Raw genomic sequence first — 25,073 nt, forward strand, 5'->3', positions numbered from 1 at the left:
ATTTTTTTTTTCTATCCTCGTTAATTATTATTTCCTCATCACAATAACAACAACAATTAAAATAACAATAATATTAATATTAATAATAATAATAATAATAAAAAATGCTGGTGATCTTGCTCTTCCAGTTCCTCACACCTCTCTGCAGATCCTAGATCTGCGATCAATTTCACCATTTTCAAACAAATCTCAAAGAAGAAGAAGAAGAAGAAGAAGAAGAAGAAGAAGATGTATATGGCATATGGGTGGCCTCAGGTGATCCCTCTTGAGCAGGGAGTATGTTCCTCCGCCCCGAAAATCGTGTACCTCAAAATCATCAACCGTTTGTTACTTGTTGTATCCCCAACTCACTTTGAACTATGGAGTTCTTCCCAGGTTCCTCGACCCCTCTATATCAATTCGGCATTTTTGAATTGTTTGTGTACATATTTGGGGATTTCTTTTGAGCTGGGTTTTCTGTTGAATGCAATGGAAGTGAGGTGAATTATTCTAATACGGGAATTTGGAGTTTATATTTTAGTTGTGTGTAACTTTTATTTTAATATTTTTGTAAAAAATTATGATTGGGTTTTGATGGAGGTGATTGTGGAATGTGGTTACTGGGGTTTACATTATGTTTTTTTGCACGTTTGAAATTGTGTTCATGGTGTCATGGAGCAGAGTTTCTGTAATGTTGTGATCGGGTTTATCTGTTTTTTTGGGGGGAAATGTTGGACTGGGTTTCTTGAGGGGTAAATTACTGCAATATGGGGTATATGGGAGTTTATGGGGGGTTAAAGGATGGAATATAAGCTTGACAGTGTATTGGATTTTCTGTTGGTGCAGCATAGATTGAGATTGGGGAAGTACAAGAGAGATTCGTATTCTTTGCAAAAGGAAGGGGAAAACTTGCAGGCCGTGTGGAGCCCTGATGGCAAATTAATCGCCATTCTTGTAAGTTCTTCAGAATTTTGATATGTGCATAGTGAATTATGAGCATTTTGAGAACATTTTGATTATACATGTTTGATTAAGAGTAATAAGTAATCCTGCATATTTGTTGATGATTATGAAATGTGGCTTACAACCTTTGGAGGATGCATGCAAATGAAAAATGAAGCTGCCAGTTGGGATTCATATTATCTGATTGTTAGTAGGCTATATTGTGAAATGAAAGATGCTGCTTGCTCAGTCTATTCTAGATCTAGAAAGCTTGTTGGATTAGCCTTTGTATCCAAAATAAGAACAGTTAAAACCTTTATGGTTACTTGTTTGCTCATGTCTATATCCAGGTACTAGTGATATATCATATGTTCAATTTCATCTAGGGTCTTTGTTTTGTTCCCAAATTCAAAATCCTAGTAACTTGTGCCTTGAAATTACTATATTGTGCTTTAGTTATAAATATTTTGCTGAATCCAAATGTTTGTCTATTAATCTTGTTTTATTCTGGATAAGTGATAATATGGTGTTTATGTTCCTAATACAATTCATTTTTTCTCTCTTTAATTTGCAGACATCTTCTTTCTTTCTTCACATTTTTAAGGTCCAGCTTTCAGATAAACGGATACACATTGGAGGGAAGCAACCCTCTGCTTTGTGCCTAGCTGCTATATCCCTTCTGCTTTCCGAGCAAGTTCCTTTCACAGGAAAGGATTTGTCCATGTAGGTGTCATTCTAGTTTTGGTTTATAACTCTCTTTGAAATGCAACTGAAAACTTCTAGTGGTAGTAAACTTTTTGGATCTTGATATCTCTGTCAATACAACTTTTATGGCAGGAGCAATATTGTTTGTGATAATAAATACTTGCTGCTTGGACTTTCTGATGGAAGTTTATATAGTATGTCTTGGAAGGGGGAGGTAATTTAAACATCCAGGCCTCAACAACTTTGGACAATATAATAATTTAATGTTCTTTTTTTTAATTATTTTTTTAAAATGTATAACAAAATTACTGTCATTTTTTAATCTCCTGAACAGTTCTATGGGGCTTTTCAATTTGATCGATGTCCTCCAGCTAGCTTTGAAGATTCTCAAATACCACTTTCTGTAGAGAATGGTCTTTCTCCTAAAGGTCACCCAAAGGTTCTTGTGTCCAACCATGTTACTCCAAAGTCTGAAATCAGCCAACTAGAACTTTGTCTTCCATTGAGGTTGCTGTTTGTCTTGTATTCTGATGGGCAACTTGTCTCATGTTCCATAAGTAAGAAAGGTTTAAAGCAGGTTGATTGCATTAAAGCAGAAAAGAGATTGGGATCTGGTGATGCTGTATGCGCTTCAGTAGCCATTGGACAGCAAATTCTTGCTGTAGGTACCAGAAGAGGAACAGTTGAGTTATATGATTTGGCTGATTCAGGATCACATATACGCACAGTCTCTTTGTATGATTGGGGGTAAGTTTTATTCAATATGCATATGTGGAATTGGAATCATATTGAATGCCAGTGTGATTTACTTCTGCAATCTTGATACTGAAGCTCTCTGACATGCATAATTTACTTATTTGTGTGTGTGATTTATATATGTTTCTCTACCCCTGTGATGCCTATTTTTATTGATTACTGGTTTGTTTTTGTTTTAGAACTTTAGAAGATTATTATCATATCTAACATATGTGCACAGATCAGTGGATTCTTTTTAATGCTAGCAGCATCAGCTCCTTTCTAGTGAATGCAATCATTTTAGGATCAGAAATATGACTATAGTAATTTTTCCTTTATCATATCAATATAGGTTGGTTTTCTGTCATTAAGTATATTCAATATGACTATTTTGCAGATATTCAATGGATGACACCGGCCCTGTTAGTTGCATTGCTTGGACACCCGATAATTCTGCTTTTGCAGTTGGTTGGAAGTTAAGGGGGCTCACAGTTTGGTCTGTCTCTGGGTGTCGCTTGATGTCAACAATCCGACAAATAGGTTTAAGTTCTGTATCTTCTCCAATTGCTAAGCCAAACCATGATTGTAAGTATGAGCCATTGATGGGTGGTACCTCACTAATGCAGTGGGATGAATATGGGTATAGACTATATGCTATTGAGGGGGAATCTTCAGGGAGAATTATTTCATTCTCTTTTGGAAAATGCTGTCTTAGCAGAGGTGTTTCAGACAGCCGACAAGTGATTTATGGGGAAGACCGCTTACTTATTGTGCAGTCTGAAGAGACCGATGAACTCAAAATGCTCCATCTTAAACTTCCAGTTATGTGTTTTATTGTCAAAATTTGACCACATAATCTTTCACTTAACAGACCTTTATAACATCTACTATTTGTGCAGGTTTCTTATATTTCCCAAAACTGGCCTGTACAACATGTGGCAGCTAGTCAGGATGGAATGTACTTAGCTGTTGCTGGCCTCCATGGTTTGATACTCTATGATATACGTCTGAAAAGATGGAGAGTATTTGGAGATGTTACCCAGGAACAAAAGATTCAGTGCAAGGGATTGTTATGGCTGGGGAAGATTGTTGTTGTCTGCAACTATCTTGTTTCTTCTAACACGTAAGATACTTCTATTACTTATATGTTTTATGTGGTTGGTCTTACAAATTTTCTAGTTATTGTACTGTATGTCTTCCAAAGCAAATTGGTGGAAAAATAAACTTCTTGAGAGAAAAAGAAATTCATCAAGAATGAAGAGAATAAAAAGAGAGGAGGTTAAGATATCTTCCATCAGAAAATAACTGTCTTAAAAGCTGCAAAAATCCCATATGTATGCCCCTCAAGGTTAGCAATGAGCAATGCTGATGGCCTTGTCCTTGTGTAAATTAGTAATAGAAACCCTTTGAAACACCCTTAGTTGAGCTTTATAGAGGAGCCAATGACCTATCCCACAAAAATCTAAAGGCATTGAAGAATTTTGAAAAATGTGTTCATTTCTTTGTAGCTAATACATAAATTTTAAACACTGCATAGTTCAATAGGATCTTGACCTGTTTTTCTTCTTACAAACGTTCTAAATCATATTGCCAACAATGCTTCTAGAAAGTTTGGACAAACCCAATATATCCACAAACAATCAGCCTATTCCACAAAGGATTAGTAACCGGGCAAAGTAAAAATAGATGGTAAGTGATTTTAAGTTGTTCATGCGCATATAACAAATCTGAACCTCACTCTCACATCACTTAGAGATAACAATTAAGTAACCTTTATAAGTATTGGTTCAACTCTTCCTTTATAAATTACAAGATAGCTTTTAAGATATGAGTTAGGCTTACCCAATTCTTAGCATCTAGGCTTATCTCATGGTACATTCAATTAGGTACATTCAATTCCAAGAACATTGAACAATGTTAAGGTCTTTCACCCTTATATGATATTTAATGATTAGATCTCATTGTACTCCAAAAAAAAGTAGGTCTCATTAAAAATATAGTTTCTGTAACATTTACCGTAGCAGTATGCAGCATTTCTCATAAATATATACATATTCTACTTCCAATGGTTTCTTAGGATACTTTATTGGTCTCAGGTATGAATTGCTCTTTTATCCAAGATATCACCTTGATCAAAGTTCATTGCTCTATCGGAAACCATTGCTTGCCCAACCTATGGTGATGGATGTGTACCAAGATTATGTATTGGTTACTTATAGACCATTTGATGTCCACATATTCCATGTGAAATTGTTTGGTGACTTATCTCCTTCGGGAAATCCTGATCTACAGGTAATGCATATATTTAAGTATTTTTTTTCTCTTTTTTTTAAATTTTTTTTTTCCTGTAAAATATAATCTTGATTTGTAATTTTTTATTTGGAAAAAAAAATTTTGTTTGTTATACATTTTTAAGTGATAACATGACAAACAGCTTTCTGCAGTACGAGAACTTTCAATTATGACTGCCAAGAGCCATCCTGCAGCAATGCGATTCATTCCTGATCAAATTCCAAGAGATTCTATCTCAAACAACTATATTTCATCTTCATCAGATTCGTTAAGAAGAGAGCCAGCAAGGTAATGCCATTATGAACAACATATACCCCCTTTCTTCAACTTATTATAGCATTTCTTGGATTGAAATGGTTGAAGGTAAAATGTTGTGTGTGTGTGTGTGGTGGCTGTGGTTTTACTTTGTATCTCATTCCTTATGGAAATGATTTGTTTTAGATGTTTGATATTGAGAGCCAATGGGGAACTTTCACTTCTTGATTTGGATGACGGACGTGAGAGGAATCTTACTGATTCAGTTGAACTATTTTGGGTTACCTGTGGCCAGTCTGAGGATAAAACAAATTTGATTGAAGAAGTTTCATGGTTAGATTATGGTCATCGAGGCATGCAGGTAATTGACTGCTATATCTTTTTCATTCCATTAATTTTACTTGGTTTACATGGCTGTTGATTTTGATGGATCCTCTAGTAAATTTCCTTTTTACTTTTCTGATAGTTTTTTACATGAAAGTTCATTGTTGCAGGTTTGGTATCCATCTCCAGGTGCTAATTCTTTTAAGCAGGAGGACTTCTTGCAGGTTTGGATATAAATGAACTGAGGAAAATGTTTATAATTCTGTAGGCTATGTTGAACATAATGTGAAACTTTAGATTTTGTTGCCTCAAAATTAAAAAACTATTATAATTGTAATTCATTCCTTTGGATGCATTTTTATAGATATTGTTATCATAAAGAATCACCTGAAAATGTGGGCTCACTAATTTTATTGTAGTTTTGATTCCATATTCTATCTGGTTGTTTGGTATCATTCTTAGTGAACTACTTGGTTAGTCAGTTGTCCTGTTCTGTTCTGTTTCTCTTTGCTAATGTTTATTGAAAGATACTCTCATCAACTTAAGTATATTTGCTTGATATATATACTATCAAGATAAACAATACTTTTAGCCATTGAAAAAATTCAACCATTCCTTTACTCTCGAATCGGTTAAATGTGCTGATTTGGGATTCAATATTTTAGTTGGATCCGGAGCTGGAGTTTGATCGCGAAGTATACCCTCTAGGACTTCTTCCAAATGCTGGTGTAGTAGTTGGCGTTTCTCAGAGAATGTCATTTTCAGCTGGTTCAGAATTTCCATGTTTTGAGCCATCTCCTCAAGCACAAACAATATTGCACTGTTTGCTGCGTCATCTTCTTCAGGTATTATAGTTATTCATCCTTATACTTTTTGTGGCAGGGTTGGAGAAGGGACCTTCTCAGTTTCTTAGTTGATTACACCAGCAAAAACAGAGACATGGATATCATTTAAACTTGTATCTGTGTGTTGTTGTCACATATCTTTCTAAGGTTGCTATACCTTGATATACGTCGAGATGAGATGGCGTATCCACTTTTGTAAATTCTTTTTTGTTCTAATCAAATCTCTGTTCCCCAAAAAAAGTGGATTTGTTACAGATAAATCTTTTTTTTGTTTTTGGTTTTTAATTTTGTACAGGGGGATGCTTATCCCCAAGTTGTATTTTCCTTCTCCTCATCTTAATGAAATTGTTTTTATCTATCAGATCCCCAATTGGTTTTACTTTTATCTATTTATGTTTCTGCTAGAGGGACAAAATTGAAGAAGCTTTAAGGCTGGCAGATTTATCAGCTGAGAAGCCTCATTTTTCACATTGTCTAGAGTGGCTTCTTTTTACGGTATTTGAAGCAGATATATCCAGGTACTTCTCGGAAAGGTTAAAAATGGTCTCTGTCTAATTTGTGAATTTCAACCTGTGGTTGTGCTTATGACTATATGGATCAAACAATGTATGTACTATCGTGGACCATATTGTTACTTCAAACAAACTTTATGCCAAATTTTATGAGGGGAATCTCTTGTTCTTGCTGCTTCATTGAGCCGACTCTTTGCATATAACAAGCTCTGTTAAGCTGCACTTAAGGGTGGCATGAGCTCATTACAAGCGAAATGAGGTTCTCCTCTCATTTGAAATGACTAAAATGGGTGACATTTTGGGCAAAATGTTGGGGAAAATTCTTAGTGAAAGCATAATTTTATACACTTCCTGGATCAAGATTTTAGTTTTCTTTCCAAACCAAACACAAAAAATTAGATGCAGAAGTGTACATCATTAATGGGATCTCTTCATGGTTCTATATTCACAATATGAAACTGAATATTTATCTGATGTTGAAACAACCTTGTATTTGCCTGTAGTTTCTTTGTCATTTTCCTTTGAAATTTCATGGTGCTTAAACTTGATTCTTTAGTGTTAGGATCACATTGGTATATGAGTTGATTACCATTAGTAAGAGTTAGCTAGGAGTATTTGGTTACAATGGTTTAGTCATTTGATTAGTATAAATAGAAGTGATAGGATACAGAGAAGAGTTTCAAATTCTGAGTAATTGTGATTGTTTCGAGAGTTGAGAGGTCTCTTTAATATCCTCTCTATCATTTTGATTCATCAATAAATACAACTTTCTGTGTCCATTTCTAACGTTTATTCTGGCTGTTTATTTTTCATGCTGATTACCCTAGGCCTAATGCAAACAAGAACCAGCTCTCAGTTCCCAAACATGCCAAAAGATCGCTTTTGGAGAAAACCTGTGATCTTATCAGGAATTTTCCAGAGTACCTTGATGTTGTTGTAAGTGTTGCAAGAAAAACTGATGGTCGTCATTGGGCAGATTTGTTCTCAGCAGCTGGCAGATCAACAGAGTATGTCTTTCAAGCATTTAATCTTTTTTTTTTCAATTTCAACTTAGCTTATTACTTGGAGTGAACACTAGTACAATATGGAATTGAGTAGGTAGGAAAGAAAACAACTTTCTAGTGTTGCCTTTATGTTGAAACTGTATACTACTGGAAAATTATTGACTTGGATAAATCTTACTGAGCAAACTTTATAGTTTATACTATATCCCTTTTCATGCTGGATGCATTTGTGTTTGGCATGTCAAGGAAAAAAAAGAAGCAGAATTGGTACTGTACACAATTAAATGCTTCATTTGTACATGGTTCTGCATGTTAATTTATTTATGGAGCTCATTTGGCAGCATGAATAGACAGGGATGGAAATGTAAGATATGTATCAAGTAAGAATGAGGTTGTCATGACTGAGAGTACGACGTCAAATTATATATCCACTCCTTTTCCTTTTGGCAACCCACCCATTAATTTGGAATTTAATCTCAACTATTCATCAATCTGATCAGATCTGATTTTTGCTCATTTTCACTGTTCACAACAATTTCATTCCGACTTGATACATCCCCTGCCCCTCCTCCTCCTCCTTCTCCTTCTCTCTCTCTCTCTCTCTCTCTCCCCCCCCCCCCCCCCCCCCCACCAACACACACACACACACGGGGTGATGACTAGTGAGAGGAATGATTTATTATGAAAGTGAGATGAGCAGATTTGTATTTTATATGCATAGATAAAAGTCACCTGATTCCATGTTTTAATTTTGATCATTGATGTACTACCCAACAGTCCAAATTTATGGTTAAAAGTGATCTTTGGATTGATGAATGCTACACTTACAAAAAGTGAATAGAATTGGTAAAAGAAGTGTTGTTTTTATATTTTAAGGTATATATATATATATATATATATATATATATATATTATATATAATATATATATAATATATATGACAAATTTACTGCATTCATCTGATATATTTATATATGATGACTAGTTTAAACTCCTTACTATTTGTCCACTGCTGGAAGTTACAATGCTTTTCCAATTTGTATTCTAGGAGTGTAAATGTTTTAAGGTTTTTTGGTTTATTATAGATTGTTTGAGGAATGCTTTCAACGTAGATGGTATCGCACTGCAGCTTGCTATATATTGGTAAGATTCATTTGCCTTTCTGAATAGATTTGCTCATATGTAGAATCGTTACATTCCTGACATTTTTTGCTTTCTGATATGTGTAGTTTGTCTATTTCTTCAGTCAGTGCTGCCCACTGTATAAAAATTGTTTCGTTTAATTCTTAAATCGTATCAATCTCCTTGCTCTCTTGTTGAATTGGTTTTCGGTTTGTTATCTGCAACAAATAAGTAGTAAACAGAGTAGATGCTGTTTTTTTTTTTTAAATTCTCTCTATGCTTTGTGTTAATCCTCCCTTATTGCACTTTGTGGCATTCATAATTTATATATGTGTTGCATGTTATGTGTGGGACAAATTCAGAATCAAATTTACATGTTTTTGCATTGTCTTGTGGCTGTGTTTTCATGGAACAATTTGAATAATATCTTTGATGAATGCTGTGCATGCTGTGCAACTTTAAATCAGTTCTTATTGGCTATGTTTGTTGGGTTTGGAATCAGGAAAGAGGCAAAGTTTTTGTGGCACTGCAGTATCCGCCACCATTTGAATTTTTTCATTGGAGAATGGAGCATAATGCTCACACCTTAAATGATAAATATTTTAACAAGCAAGTTTTATGTTATTAGATGCCTGGCATCTATTTGGTGTAAAGATCATGATCATTATGTATGACTTTCTTTCTCGGACATGTTGAGAGGTAGGAAAGCCATGCTTTATAGATAATTTTTTTTCGTTTCTTCTGCTTTTTATAGAGGAACTCTTATCCTCTATCTTGTATTAGCCTTCTCCTCATTGTATTAAAATTATTTTTCTTATTAAATGTAAGAAGATTGAATGGTAATGTATGTGTCTGTGTGATGTTTATATTATCACAATCATATTTATTTTATCTAAAATATTACAGGTGATTGCTAAACTTGAGGGTCCTGCTGTTAGTCAGTACTGTGCTTTGCGGTTATTACAGGTTTGGGATTGATGCTTCTAATAACTCTCTCTCTCTCTCTCTCTCTCTCTCTCTAACACTAAAGTGATATCATTGATGTGGTTTATCATACACAGGCAACACTTGATGAATCTCTGTATGAGCTTGCTGGAGAACTGGTATTGTTTTGAAACACTCATATTGTTCCCTTTAGTTGGTCAAGTAATATTACACAGGAAATCGTGATGTTTTTCTTAAAATTCTGTGTTGGGTGCTCAGGTAAGGTTCTTGCTCAGATCTGGCAGGGAGTACGATCAGGCATCAAGTGATTCAGATAAATTATCCCCCAGATTTTTAGGATATTTTCTTTTTCGTTCTAGTGAGAGGAAGCAGTCATTGGATAAAAGGTTTGTGTGCATTTTAATAAGAAGTTAGTGAATTATTTTAACTGTTGGCCATCGAAATTACCAACCATTTTTAACAAAGATTTTTTATTTTGAATCAGTGGCTCATTCAAGGAGCAAAGTGCTCATATTACCTCTGTTAAGAATATTTTAGAAAACCATGCTAGTTACCTGATGTCCGGGAAAGAGCTCTCGAAGCTTGTTGCATTTGTAAAAGGCACTCAGTTTGATTTAGTGGTAACATGATCTTGCTGAATAATCTCCTTTCCCATAATTTTGTTCCAGTCAAAGAGTTTAAATTTCTTTGATGGCTATCAATTACAGGAGTATCTACAACGCGAAAGATATGGGAGTGCTAGGTTGGAGAATTTTGCTTCAGGGCTTGAACTAATAAGCCAAAAGGTCTGAGGTTTTAATATTTGGAAAACACTGGTTTCTTGTTGACTATTCAATGCACTTTCTTGGGTTTAAATTACAGTAACGTAATATTGTTTTGTCTTTTGGCCTCCCTTTCCTTTGTGTTTTATTTTGTTCACTCTTGGTCAAATACAGTGATGATAACCTCAAACTTCTTTGACTTCCTACTATGTGTCCATTAAATTTAAGCTGTTCGTTTAAAAAGAGGCATGGGTTTATTAGGTATTGTTGCTGATATTTAGTGATATTGGAGAGCGCACATAATCCTTCCTTCTTGTGCTCTTATTTCTTTTCTCTTTGCTTATTTTTGCTTCTCATTAATGAAACTATTTTGTGCAATCAGCTTCAAATGGAAACGTTACAGAGCCGGTTGGATGCAGACTTTCTCCTGGCTCATATGTGCTCTGTAAAGTTCAAAGAATGGATAGTTGTTCTTGCTACCCTATTAAGACGATCTGAGGTATTGCATTGTGATATTGCATACATGCATATAGCATTTCTTCACTCCCATTGTGCTTTTCCTTCTGTAAAGGGAGGCATTTAGACATGGTATTGGCATCTTTTCCCATTTTAGCTGGTTCACTTTGTTGGCAAGTGCATTCTTCTGATGAGATTTTACAGGTGCTTTTCGACTTGTTCCAACATGATGTTCGGCTATGGAAAGCATACAGCATCACGCTCCAGGTATATCTAATTTAGATTACTGTTGGAAATTATAGCATGCCATTATGTTCAGTAAATAATAATTAATATAGCATATAACTATTTTTCCTGCCTGTTATCTGTGCATTACAGTCACACCCAACATTTGTTGAATATCAAGATTTACTTGAAGACCTTGAACAGAAACTATCATCAATTTCAAATAGGGAAGAATAATAATAGCTAATCTGCATTTCACATATGGAATTTGTTGGTTCCCTGTTGAAGTAATTTGCTGAGTGGGTTTCATCGTTCCCCACATGATTGTCTGACAAATCAGGTCACACCAATTAAGGACCATGCATCATTTCCGTTGTAATTAATTGATTGTGGGGACCGGAAAGCGTAGTTTACGTGCTGGTTTACCATGATCCTGTTTACAAATCATATTGGAGGTAGTCCATTGAATCCGGAGTAGTGCGTGTAGATAGAGGGTAGAAGTATTTGTAGGGAGGCTTGTGCATGTTTGAGGATTTCATTATTCTTTCAACTTTTTAATACACATCTTGTAATATGTCTTTTATTGTAAAAGCATGAGCAGATCCATCTGTACATATTAGTTACGCGTCTGAATTCTGATAGCTCAACATTTATAGCAAGTGGAATTTATTGATTCTGCAACTGGTGCTTTTCTCCATAGTGTGAAGAGTAACCTGGATTTTTTGCTGCTTTCATGTTTGGTACTTTTCCCCTGTAAGCTACCATGATGTTAAAATTAGCTGAATCCATTTTGAATTTGAAAGGCTTTCTTATTTACATTGTTATTTCATGTGTACTAGTTACTTTGGTTAGAGATTAGGAACCAGAGAAGGTGATTATTTAGATCGAGAAATGGAAGGTGGTTATTTAAATAACTGACTTCAAATTTACTTGTCAGCTTTAACTGACTTCAAATTTACTTGTCAGCTTTCAACAATGGCTGATGGTCTAACATAATTTTCAGGTGTCCTAATCATTTTTGTTCTTCAATCGGCATATGCTTTGCTTGTGCTTCTATTAGTCGTTAAATTTTGGTGAAGAAAGTCAAGAAACGGGATTTTTTTTAAAATAAATAAAATAAATATATTAATTGTCGAAATATGCATTTACAAGTGTTTTAACAAAAAAGAATCATATTATTTATCTTGTTTACACTATAAAAGCTGAAGAAGGTGTGGTCGTATTACATTTATACACGTTTTGCTTAATCAAAGTTTAAACACGTGCTATAATCAGATTATAAGCAAACACGTTTTAAATCATGTTATGAATTTCGGTATAATCAAACGTGCTCAAGGTAATAATAAACTCGAGAATCCAAATCAAAATTCAGACTCTTACTATAATTGGATTATAATCAAACGTGTTCCAAATCATATTACAAAATAATCAAATGCGCTCAAGGTAATAATCAAACTCAAGAATCCAAGTTAAAGTTTAGACTTATGCTATAATTAGATTATAGTTTAACACACTCCAAATAATATTACAAAATTCGATTATAAGCAAATTAAAGTTGCTTTCTACACATGATTAATAAACTGTATTATCTCTTAAAGTTGGTCTATAAAATCAAATTATGAATAATTGAATACATCCTATATAAGAAGAGGTGTCAAAGGACTTTGACTAAAGAAAATAAAACCATTGAGCTTCTTCCAAAAAAAGAAAAAAAAAGAAAGAAAAAAGAGCAATGGCAAGCAAATTGCATATTCGGTCATCAAACAGTTTGTCAAATGGATTTCATCTATGGTCCTCATGAATCCAAGAGCAATTGAGCAACCTTAGAAACTTTGAAGCAACTAGCACATCTGAGTCAGTTGCCAAAGGCTTTGTCCTTGTTAAAAGATGTATACTTCTCCTTGGACAATCTTCTCAATGTTAGTTCAATCCAAAAGGTTATTTCTTATAATTAAAGTGTGAAATGCTTTCAAAGAGATCTTGGATGGCTCAATCAAAGTCTTGGATGTATGGCATCACAAGGAATACTGTCATACAGATAAAAAAAATATAAAATTCCTTCATTTATCTAATTATATATTAACATTTCAAATCAAGAAGATAAAGAACAAAAGAGAAGGTGCAAGGATGACTAATTAAGGAAGAACAAGCTTATATTAACATTTCAAAAAGTACAAAATGATTCATGTAACAATAAATCTCTTAAAGTTATGCCACTAATTAAAATGTAAACCATTTGCAGAAATAATACACTATCAAACTGATAAACCAAATAGATATATAATACTGTCAAATAATAATAATGAATGTAATGATATAATGGATCAAAAAACATGTTACAGACGTTAAAACATTGAATTCTCCTATTTTTGATGACCTGAAAAAAATGCCAAGTTATGCTATTTTAGATGAATAGCACAATAAAATGTCTAACAGGCCTAAAATTGGCACTTGCATTACAATAGAATTATTAATTCATAACACAATATAAAAGAAAGAAAGAAAATGAAAAAGAAAACTATAACATTGACTATTGAGATTTGAGACATTAACACCTCCAAAAAACCATTCTTGTAACTCTGAGTCTGTATCTGATCAACATGTTATATTAATTCCACAAAATTTTAACTTATACATGAGTCATTCTTAAATTTAGTTTCAAAACCTCCTCGTCCTGTCTTATTGCTTGGATGATAATTATCAATAATCATTCTCAATTCTTTATCAGAGAAATGTCTAAGATTATCAAGTGGATAACCTGAGAAACAACACAACACAAGTATATAAATTGCATAAGGCATTAAACATTTAAACATAACGATAAATGAGTAATATTGTGTATTGTGTATATAAAAGAATTAATAATTATTGCCTTAGAATTTTTGAACAAACCGTAGCAGTATTTTATCAAATATAAACCAACCAGTATAACAATCAAAGATTTCTGCTGTCAATAGTAATTTGGTTATGTTTTTTCTGGCACTAAGTAGGCATCAATCTCAGTAGAGAGTTTGTTTCGGATGTGCCTGGATAAATATTCTCAGCATTTTTTCAAAGTAAAGAGATGTGGAGCACGTTGGGTGTGTAAGCAAGACATTCAAGATTTCAAGAAATCAAAATCCCAAACAGAAAAAAAAAAAAAGAAAAGCAACTTCTGAACTGATCATGGACATCGTCTCACATTCTTCACCTTCTAGGAGGATGGGGAGGAGTATGAATTGGGTTTCCATGGAGGAGACCTTTTGTAATATGAGCATTTGGAGGTTGTATTTGAAATCGACAGTTAATTTTTAGTCACACATTCTATAAAGTTCTTTCTTGATAAGCCTTTAATATGCTGTTTCTTCTCTTAAAACAGCTGCATTTTTTTTTCCAATTTGCAGAGTTCTTTCCTTTTCAACATTGTCAAAATCCAGCTTTAAAAAAAAATGAATATACATACATTCTCTCTTCCTAGAATTTTGTATCATTCAAAGAATTTGTCAGTGTAGGTGCCTCTCTATTTTTTATTTTTTATCCTACTTTAGTTTTAAATGCTTTTGAAAACTTCTATTTGTATGATTGTGGAATATGAACTGGGGTCAAGATTTTGCCTTTTGTAATTATGATGAGCCGAAAAAACGAATGAAATTCTGTTTTCTTTTCCTTTGTTCTGCAGAGATACACTATCTCTATGAAATCAATTTTAAATCTAAGATTTGATTATCTTTTTTTATCTTCTCATTATTTGATTTAATTTATCTTATAATATTTTCAAATCTTGAAATTAACTTATCTTTTTTTAAATCAGAAGATATGATTGATTGAAAGATTTAATTTTAATTTGTCAAACAAATTAACATATAGAAGTATATATAAGAAGAGGTGCTTGATTGAATTAAGCATACAGATTAACGCTAGCTTTCCAAAATTTGTGCCCAACTCACGTTCTCTTCTTTGCTAAAGAAAAGAATGGAAACGCATAGAGCCAAACTATGCTGCCAATGGTTCCCATGCAGACCACGTTCTTCATGCAGAAGCAAGAACAAACTGAAAGAATCTCTCATGGATTCTGATGATTCTACAGTTGAGGTGCCGTTCTCAAGCACGATCAAGGTAGCAACCGCTTTTGGTTACTGTCTTGAAGGGGATACCGAGGAGAAGGAGAGGATGATGAATATCAAGAAAACAAAAAGAGACTGTTTTATTCAAAATAAACAGTGTGATTTCAACGATGATGAACTTGAAGTTGTTGATATTCTGTTTAACCTCCCCAGAAACTTCTTAGAGAGGGTTAATTTAGAGACTTCTAACAGCGTTGTGAATTCAAGCTCCAGTGCCGATCAAGAACGGGTTTCAAAGGAGGCTTCCAAGAAGGAAACAAAGAAACCAGTCAACCAAGAAGGAAATAGCCCCAGTGCCGTGAATTCAGGGCCAAGTGCTGATCAAGAACGGGTTTCAAACATGAATTCCAACAACACCGTTAACTTAGTGGATTCTCGGCTCAACCAAGAACCAGTCAACCAAGAACCAGTCAACCAAGAACCGTCTGAATTGCCACAAAATTTCAAGAACTTGATAAGTGATATGGGTGGCAGCAGGATCACTCTGCTTATTGAAAAAACTCTCTACGAATCGGATCTGAATCCACAACAAAACCGGCTTTCGATACCGTCACGGAAGGTCAAGGACAAAGATTTCTTGCTTCCCACGGAACTTGAAACTCTAGAGGAGAAAAAGGGAATAAAAGTGAAACTGATCCAACCGTCGCTGGAAATTACCGAGTTGACTTTGATTAAGTGGTTCATGCACAAGGGTCCAAAGTCAGAGAAAGTAAGCACTTCCTATATTCTGAGGTCAAATTGGGTCCAAGTTGCAAAGGCTAACAACCTAGAAAAGAATGATGTTGTTCAAGTTTGGTCATTCCGAGTTGAAGAGAAATTATGCATGGCAATTGTCAAGCTTTGACTCATTGTTTAATTTTGTTTTTCTTTAATCATTTTTAGCCTAATTTACTCACTGCTGGAATTATGTTGATAAATCAGTGACGAACTTTGTTAGGTTTTTTTTCTATCTTTATGATAGTTGGAAGAATTAATTATATATTTTTATGTTTTGTTTTAATTATAAAGTTTTGCTTTACATTTTTAATGATCTTGATAATATGAAATTAGTCATCATCAACTACTTCCTAAAAAAATATGAAGTGTCTGAAAGAGCTTATGTATAGCTGGAATTGATGATCATCGAAGATCTTTGAAGTGGAAAAGATGAAGGAAAGACAAGAAAGAGCAGAATTGAATTGCCATGATAATATAATATTATACTGATGTCTATGTATACAACCATACACTGCCTGATTTTCATAAACAGAAAGTCAGTTATCTTATATAAATATAGAAAGTATATAGATTAAAACATCTAAATATGTAGAAAATTTTCTAATCATTCATACTTATTTTGAATTTAGTAGACTCGGTTTTTTCCATTTTACCCATATGTTCCATCTTCAGCCCTCAGAATTTGTTCTTTGTTACATTTTTTTTTGACACTTTTAAAATTTCACAAATTTGATTTCTTGCAGCTAAGTCTTATTAAACCAAAAACATTCCCATATGTAGCCTGATACCAAAAATTTATAACCAAAATTAATTTTGATAAAATTGCAATGTAAGGGGTACTGTGTAAACCACATGGAAAATCATCAACTGTAACATAAAAATTGCAGAGTTAATTTCCCCTTATATCTTTGTTGTTCAGGTTCTTTATCTTTAAACATAAAAATATTTTTAAATGAGTGAATTCTACTATATCTTTAAACCAAAATTTATTGATTGAAATAAATTAATTTATCATAGTTATTTAAAAAACTTAAAAAATATGTTTTGTTACTGTAACTATTTAATAGTCCAAATGTTATGGGATGTCGAATCCTTTGCCTCCTTAGTTAAATACAGTGATGATACCTCAAACTTCTTTGACTTCCCATTATATCTGTGTTCATTGAATTTTAGCTGTTAGTTGAAAAGAGGCATGGGTTTTATTAGGTACTTGTTGCTGGTATTTAATGATATTGGAGAGGGAACCTAATCCTTCCTTCTTGTGCTGTTATTTCTTTTCCCTTCGCTTATTTTCTTTGCTCAAACTATTCATACAGCACCACACTGCAAGTATATCTAATTTAGATTACTGTTTGAAATTATAGTATGCCATTATGTTCACTAAATAATAATCAATATAGCATATGCTATCTGTGCTTTACAGTCACACCCAACACTTGTTGAATATCAAGATTTACTTGAAGACCTTGAACATAAACTATCATCAATTTCAAATAGGGAGGAATAATGGAATCGAATCTCTACATTTCACATATGGAATGTGTTGGTTCCCTGTTGAAGTAAATTGCTGAGTGGGTTTCATAGTTCCCCACATGATTGTCCAACAAATCATGTCACCCCAATTAGTTAATTAAAGACCATGCATCATTTGCCTTGGAATCACTTGATTGTGAGGACTGGAAAACAAATTGTACGTGCTGGTTTACCATGATCTTGTTTAGAAATCATATTGGAGGTAGTCCATTGAATCCGGAATAGTGGGTGCAGATAGAGGTTAGAAGTATTTGTAGGGAGGCTTGTGCATGTTTGAGGATTTCATTATTCTTTTAACTTTCTAATACACATCTTGTAATATGTCTTTTATTGTAAAAGCATGAGCAGATCCATTTGTATATGTTAGTTATGTTTCTGAATTTTGATAGCTCAACATTCATAGTGGAATTTATTGATTCTGCAACTTGTACTTTTCTCCCTTGTGTGAGAGTACCATGGAATTTTTGCTACTTTCATGTTTAGTACTTTTCCCCTGTAAGCTACCATTTTGAATTGGAAAGGCTTTCTCATTATTTCTCGTGCACTTGTTACTTTGCTTAGAGATTAGAAACCAGAGAAGGTGAATCATAGATAAATGAGTATGATTCTCTCATTCATGACCGAAATGGAAGGTGGTTATTTAAATAACAGACTTCTAATTAACTTGCCACAGTTTAACGAGTTACTAACGGACATAATTTTCTGAATTTGGAGAAGTTCGTCCAAGCTCTATGCGAAATTTGTTACAAGACGAACTTCAACAAATGTGCCTGTAACAAATTTCGCCTAGGCCCTAATCAATTCGATTTATATGTAAATTAATTTGATTCGATTTATATAAAAATATAACACATAATCAATTCTAATTTAGAACGGTTGCATAATTTTAAAATCTATTATTTTATGGTGAATTATAAGGTAAAGATGTAAGTTTACATATATTTTTTTTTATGTGATGAAAGAGAAATTAAAAATACTAGAACCTACATGTTGAACATTAATAAAATAATAAAAAATAATTATAAAAGGAATTTAATTCTCTTTCTATACAATCTCAATCTGTACAGTAGAGTGCGCCTTATATTATTAGCATATGGCGTAAATTACCCTGAATTAATGCAGATGCCTGCTATAAAAGAAGCACTTGCATTGAGAGCTTAAAAAGAGCACGCGCAATGGGAGGCAAGCACTTCTTGCTATTCTCATTGGTTGAGAATAATTCATTTAGATAGGTGAGAGACAAAATTTAAATTCTGTAGGGATTATATATAATTATCTTTTAATTTATATTTTTAATTATGTTTACCAAACCCTTCACTACCCAGCAGCTTCCGCTTAGTTTCCTTTCTTCTTAACTTGAGTGATCTTATTAATTACCTCTTACTCTCGTGCAGCAGCACACACACACACACCACAATCCACTTCTTCAAACTTCAAACATGGCATCCACCTCTTCTTCCGCTTCAATCCCACGATCATGCACCCATCACGTGTTCTTGAGCTTCAGGGGAGAAGACACTCGCACAGGCTTCACTAGCCATCTCTATGCCGCCCTCAGAAGGAAGGGCATCACGACCTACAAAGATGACAATAACCTTCGCAAAGGCGATGTTATTTCAGATGAACTCCTGAAAGCAATCGAAGAGTCGATGTTTGCAGTCATTGTTTTCTCACCGGACTACGCTTCCTCCAGTTGGTGCTTGGATGAGCTCCAAAAGATCATTGAGTGCAATAACAAGCTGGGGATCCAGATCGAAGCAGTGTTCTACGGTGTGAAGCCTTGTGATGTGAGGCACCAAATAGGAACCTTTGAGGAAGCTTTCAAGAAACACGAGCAGAGACATGACCGTGAGAAGGTTCAAAGATGGAGGGAAGCGTTAACACAAGTTGCTGCTTATTCCGGTTGGAGCTCAAAAAATCAGTAAGCTAACAAATCATTAAGTTACACTAGTTATTACTACAATTTATCTGCTAAACAATACTCATATCGTATGTATAAAAAGATTATTGAAAGTTTGAAACATAAAAGAAGTGTACCAAAAAGTAAGGTAGATCGATCAGAAGCAAAGAAACAAACTCTGAAAATTTTATTTATGATTTGCTGAAAGCTTTCTAAATCCTGCATTGTGACAACCGCGCTTATCCACTATGTAATGTAGTTCTTTTTATATTCAAAAACCATATAAGCAGTATATATGTATTACAGACCCAAACGAATTACTAAAAACTTTAATTCAAATATAATTGTCAAATATAATGTTATTTAGCTAGTAGTATAGTAATAGACTAAATACCTTTTTTGCTCTGAACATTTGCTAAAAAAATTTTATTCGGTCCCCAACCATCCAACTAATTGATCTAAGCGGCCTCTAACACATCAATAATTTACCATTTTCAGAGTTGCATAGACCAATTACTTGGATTGTTGATAACTAATTAGAAATTTTTAAATTGTGTAAGAACGCTTTGTCTTTCAAACAAATAATTAAGAATGAAAAGAATATTTATTGAAAATAATATGACAGAAAACTCGCCATTCCTTACAAAAAGAAATGACACTTCGGCCTCTACCATTATTGTTTTGAGACAATTGAACCCTCCATTAAAGAATCTGTCAAAGAGTAATATACACAATAATAATAGTAATAGTAGAGTTAGAAGTTATAACGATGAGAATGAGAAAGGCATAAGTAGTCAAAGGGGAGTGAGTGTGATCTTGACCCCCAAAATTTTGAACTATACTTTTATATAAGATGTGTCTAGAAAAAGATAAAAAAAAAAAACTTATGTGGTATAGTAGTTTTATATGTAATTATTTTTTATTATGTGATGAGTTTAAGTCTTAATTATTGTAATCGCTAATATTTTTACTTAATTAATCTAATATCATGTCTTCAAGTTGTTGTATTTTTTAATTAGTTTTTAACTTTTTATATACTCATTTCTATATCTGTTTTTTAAAAATTCGTTTGATTTTTTAACAATGTTAAATATGTTCATATTATTATATAAAAGATTAATAATGATTTACTTTTTTATGTTTTGGTAATCACATTGTATACTTCAGATGTTATTTTCTTGTCAAAAATATTAATTTTTCTTCTTATATTATTAAAAAATAAAGTTTTACCTTCTTTTTTTATCTTAACTTATTTCAACTATTATTTTATTTTGAGATTTGTAGCTTGTATAGTTGTATTCTATAAGTATCAATATCTTTGAGATAATTAATAATTTATGATTTGTTTTCAAATTTTTAAAAGAATCAATTTTAACTAATAAGATATGTGACAATTTCTTAATTATACATATAGCTTATTGCAAATAAATTTTGTAAAAGAAAATTGTTTTTGTAAACTTCTGTTGTCTTGGGTTTGTATTGTTTCTTTCTCTCTTATTACAATTTTTTTTTATAATAAAAATTGTTGCTTTATTTTTCCCATGTCTTGCTAGACTTACAAAGAAATTCTCGTTACCTGAACAGGGACGAGGCAGTACTTGTGGAAAACATTGCTCAACATATATTTGAAATATTAATTCCAAAGTTACCATCTTCAATGAAGAATCTTGTGGGGATTGAATCAAGAGTGGAACAAGTGATTACTCAAATAGGCCTTGGATTGAATGATGTTCGCTATATGAGCATATGGGGAATGGGTGGTATAGGTAAGACAACTATTGCTAGAGCAGTCTTTGAAACCATTCGAAGTAGATTTGAAGTTACTTGCTTTCTTGCCGATGTAAGAGAGCAATGTGAGAAGAAAGATATTACTCAGGTACAAAAACAACTTCTTGATCAAACGAATATAAGTTCCAATGCAATTTATAACAAGTATGATGGTAGGACAATGATTCAAAATTCTTTACGTCTCAAAAAGGTACTTCTTGTTCTTGATGATGTAAATCATGAAAAGCAATTAGAGAATTTGGCTGGGGAGAAAGATTGGTTTGGTCCTGGAAGCAGAATAATAATTACAACTAGAGACGTAGAGGTGGTAAAGGAACAAGAGGTGTATGAAACTTATAAAGTTGAAGCGTTAGTGGAAAGTGAAGCCTTTAACCTCTTTTGTTCAAAAGCTTTTAAACGGCAAAAAGCTTCAGAAGGGTTTTTGGATTTGTCGAAAAAAGTGGTGAATTATAGTGGTGGTCTTCCTTTGGCACTTAAAGTATTGGGTTCCTATCTTAATGGTAGACCTATTGTGGTATGGCATAGTGCTATTGGAAAAATAAAGAAGTCTTCACATTCTGAAATTATTGATGTATTAAAAATAAGCTATGATGGTTTAGATTCAACGGAAAAGAATATTTTTCTGGATATTGCTTGTTTCTTTAAAGGACGTGGGAAAGATTATGTAACAAGGATACTAAAAGGATGTGGTCATGATGCTGAAATTGGTATTGATATTTTGATTAATAGATCATTGGTCACATTAGAGCAGGAGACATTCGGGGAGGTTACTCTGGGGATGCATGATCTGCTTGAAGAAATGGGCAAACAAATTGTAATTCAAGAATCTCCAAGTGATGCTAGTAAGCGTGGCAGATTGTGGTGTTACGAGGATGTTGATTTTGTACTTACTCATAAGAAGGTGCGTGTCATTTTTTCTTTCAACCATAGGATGCATAGCATTAAAATAAGAATTTCACAATGTATTTAAAATTCTAGTTATTATTATTGTTGTTATTGTTGTTGTTGTTGTTGTTGTTGTTTGTGTGTGTAGGAAAATGAAGCAACTCATAGCATCGTTATGTACCGGGAGATTGAAGAGAATTGGGGAGATTTGGATAGAAGAGATTTATCTTTCTCAAATATATGGCAGCTAAAGCTTCTCATTTTAGATGGCATGACAGCTCTCATTCTCTGTGATATTCCTTGCACATTAAAGGTTTTGCACTGGATATATTGTCCAATGAAAACTTTGCCCTTTACAGATCAACGTTATGAACTTGTCGAAATTGATCTGTCTTATAGCAAAATTGTAGAGTTATGGGATGGAAAGAAGGTAGACCTTTTCACCAACAGCACTATCAAATTTTATTACATAAACATATCCAGCAAAAATAGCAACCATGTGATATTTCTTTGTTTTGTTCAGTTTCTAAAAGATTTAAAGCACTTGAATTTGTCCGGCTGCTACAAGTTGGAGCGAACGCCAGATCTTTCCGAGGTTCCCAATCTTAAAACACTTAATCTTGAGGAATGTAGGGAGCTGAATTATATTCACCCGTCTCTCGCACACCACAAGAGCCTTGTTGAATTGAATTTACGGGGATGTAGCAGTCTTGAAACACTTGCAGATAAATTGGAAATGAGTTCACTTGAGAGACTAAATCTATGTAGCTGCTATAGATTGAGAAGAGTGCCAGAATTTGGAGACTGCATGAAACAGTTATCGATTCTTACTTTGAGATTTACAGACATAAAAGAGCTACCGAGTACTCTTGGAAATTTGGTTGGTCTGTCTAAGTTAGACTTAGCGGCATTGGAGTCTATTGTTCTTCCTGTATCACTTGGGTGTTTCGTTGGCCTAAAGAAGTTGGATTTAAGTGGATGCAACGAGCTTAGTTGTGTTCCGTACAGTAGTCATGGGTTAGAGTCCCTCACAGTTTGGGATTCATCTGACAACTCAAATATCGTTGGCCTTTTGAGTTCTCTTTCTCTTCTGACCTCTTTGATTAGTCTGAAATTATGGGTGAGTTTTCCCACATCTAAAGAGTACGATCTCGGCCACTTAGCATCCTTGACGGATTTGGATTTATCGTGCAACAGTTTTTCAAGAGTTCCAATAAGTATCCATCAACTTCCCAGATTAAAATGTCTGAACCTAAATAATTGCAGTTTTTTGGAGGTTTTGCCAGAGCTTCCATCAAGTCTAAGAGAACTACGCGCAGAGGATTGTTATTCACTGGATGCATCCAGTGTGAATGATGTTATATCAAAGGCGTGTTGTGGCTTTGTAGAATCAGCAAGCAAAGATTGTGAAGAAATCTTGCAAATGTTGATCCATGGGAAGGAAATTCCAGCATGGTTTGAGCATCAGGAACAGGATAACGCAGTATCAGTCTCATTCCCGCATAATGGCACTTCAACCGAAACCCTTGCACTTGCCCTGTGTTTTCAATTTGAAGATGAAATGTTTTCAAATGAACAGCCATCAATGATCTGCAACGGTAAAGAATTCATCAGTAAGAGTTTATTGAAGGTGTCGTCGTGTATATGTTCTGAGAATTTGTTCATTGTCTGCCTGAACGGTTACTATTTTAGTAACCTGTTAAGCCAACACAATCGCTTCCAAATGCTATTTCCCAATATCGAAGTTCAGAGATGTGGAGCACGTTGGGTGTGTAAGCAAGACATTCAAGATTTCAAGAAATGAAAATCCCAAACAGCAACAAGAAAAGCAACTCTTGAACTCAACATGGACGCGTTCTCACATTCTTCAGCTTATAGATTACATTTATGATTGCCAGGTTTAGATATCTTCAGCCAAATGATTCCCCATGTTTGAAGCTCTTGACAGAGCTCATTGCATGCATCTAACTCAATGTGAGAATCAAGAAAGAAATGTAAATCTGCTGAAGGGCGTATATATATTTGGGGCAGATACTAGTCGTTCTTCTGTCACAAATGCAGAGAGGATCTTGTGCTTATGAAATTTGGGCATTTGTTTTTTATGGAGAATTCAGAATTATACCTATTGAAGTTGTCCTTTATGTCACTTTTCATGTTGCTTCAGCTAGTCCTCAGAAATCAGGTAATGAAAACCATTTTTCATGTTGCCACATCATAGAGTGATATTCGGAAAACATGATGAGACAGATTCAGATTCATTACAGAGGGAAGGCGAAAATCTGCAGGCCATGGTGAGTACGCACCAATGTCAACTTAGTTTCCATTCTTGTAAGTTGTAAGGCTATGGCTTTGATGTACCTCATCATCAGAACTTTTATTACTAATATTTGGTGACACATTTTCTAAAGTTCTTACTTTTTTTTTTTTTTTACCGAAACCTACGACCTCTTAATTGAGTATGGGGAGACGATGCGAGCTATTGCTTCTTGGCTTCTAAAGTTCTTACTTGATAGTTGATAAAAGTTATTTTGTAAAAGTTGTTAAAAAAATAAATATTTTTATGTTTTTAATACATTAAATACATCAAAATATTAAAAAATTACTATTATTATATTTTTAAACTGTATTCTTAAAATATAAATTAGCTAAATCTATATATTATGATAATAAAAACTATTATATATGTACTAATATGAACTTTTTTTTTAATATTGGATTTGAGTTGGTGTAATCCATCAAAATGTCTAAAAAATTGTATTTAACGTCATTGTGGGAATATACAAAACGTCATTGCCGTTTTCAATTTTTTTTAATTAAAAAAAATAAAAAAGATCAAAACGTCAATGATGTTTTCCTATTTTCCATTTAAAAAAATTTACCCCAAGTAAAACGATTCCGCCATTTTGTAAAAATTATATATTTTTTTATTTTTTAAATGAAAACGGCATTGCTATTTTGTATATAACAAATTTAAAAATTATTTTTACATACAAAACGTTGGTGACGTTTTGTATCTTCTAAAATGTAAAAAATTACCCCATATAA

General features: G+C 33.6%; 3 protein-coding genes across 4 annotated transcripts; all 3 read left to right on the forward strand.

The window, feature by feature from the left end:
* Positions 1-72: 72 nt before the first annotated feature.
* LOC130974048 (uncharacterized) lies at positions 73-11,926 on the forward strand. The gene is made up of 23 exons (XM_057898786.1): positions 73-375; positions 826-933; positions 1,496-1,644; positions 1,759-1,840; positions 1,961-2,373; positions 2,759-3,182; positions 3,261-3,484; positions 4,458-4,653; positions 4,796-4,941; positions 5,095-5,269; positions 5,403-5,456; positions 5,898-6,077; positions 6,483-6,595; positions 7,417-7,596; positions 8,679-8,736; positions 9,622-9,681; positions 9,777-9,818; positions 9,919-10,046; positions 10,145-10,280; positions 10,368-10,445; positions 10,804-10,920; positions 11,082-11,144; positions 11,256-11,926. Exons 1-23 carry the CDS (start codon positions 229-231, stop codon positions 11,337-11,339), a joined length of 3,357 nt encoding a protein of 1,118 aa, XP_057754769.1. The 5' UTR covers positions 73-228; the 3' UTR covers positions 11,340-11,926.
* Positions 11,927-15,053: 3,127 nt separating this feature from the next.
* Positions 15,054-16,098, forward strand: LOC130975680 (B3 domain-containing protein At1g05920-like). The gene has a single exon (XM_057900435.1). It carries the CDS (start codon positions 15,054-15,056, stop codon positions 16,047-16,049), a length of 996 nt encoding a protein of 331 aa, XP_057756418.1. The 3' UTR covers positions 16,050-16,098.
* Positions 16,099-18,832: 2,734 nt separating this feature from the next.
* Positions 18,833-24,417, forward strand: LOC130973352 (TMV resistance protein N-like). 2 transcript variants are annotated; one of them, XM_057897836.1, is made up of 4 exons: positions 18,833-19,376; positions 20,940-22,044; positions 22,177-22,458; positions 22,552-24,417. In XM_057897836.1, the coding sequence occupies exons 1-4, from the start codon at positions 18,895-18,897 to the stop codon at positions 23,830-23,832; spliced, it is 3,150 nt and encodes a 1,049-aa protein (XP_057753819.1). In that variant the 5' UTR covers positions 18,833-18,894; the 3' UTR covers positions 23,833-24,417. The 2 variants fall into 2 exon arrangements, with proteins under 2 accessions (XP_057753819.1, XP_057753818.1); XM_057897835.1 differs by having other exon boundaries at positions 22,177-24,417.
* Positions 24,418-25,073: the final 656 nt, after the last annotated feature.

Source organism: Arachis stenosperma, chromosome 4 (genome assembly GCF_014773155.1).
Source record: "Arachis stenosperma cultivar V10309 chromosome 4, arast.V10309.gnm1.PFL2, whole genome shotgun sequence".
Taxonomy (NCBI): Eukaryota; Viridiplantae; Streptophyta; class Magnoliopsida; order Fabales; family Fabaceae; genus Arachis; species Arachis stenosperma.

Coding starts and splice junctions, on each gene's coding strand:
- LOC130974048 (XM_057898786.1), top strand. CDS start 229: ATGTATATGGCATATGGGTGGCCTCAGGTGATCCCTCTTGAGCAGGGA. Junction 376..825: donor AACTATGGAGTTCTTCCCAG/GTTCCTCGACCC, acceptor CTGTTGGTGCAG/CATAGATTGAGATTGGGGAA. Junction 3,183..3,260: donor TGCTCCATCTTAAACTTCCA/GTTATGTGTTTT, acceptor CTATTTGTGCAG/GTTTCTTATATTTCCCAAAA.
- LOC130975680 (XM_057900435.1), top strand. CDS start 15,054: ATGGAAACGCATAGAGCCAAACTATGCTGCCAATGGTTCCCATGCAGA.
- LOC130973352 (XM_057897835.1), top strand. CDS start 18,895: ATGGCATCCACCTCTTCTTCCGCTTCAATCCCACGATCATGCACCCAT. Junction 19,377..20,939: donor GGTTGGAGCTCAAAAAATCA/GTAAGCTAACAA, acceptor TTACCTGAACAG/GGACGAGGCAGTACTTGTGG. Junction 22,045..22,176: donor TTGTACTTACTCATAAGAAG/GTGCGTGTCATT, acceptor TTGTGTGTGTAG/GAAAATGAAGCAACTCATAG.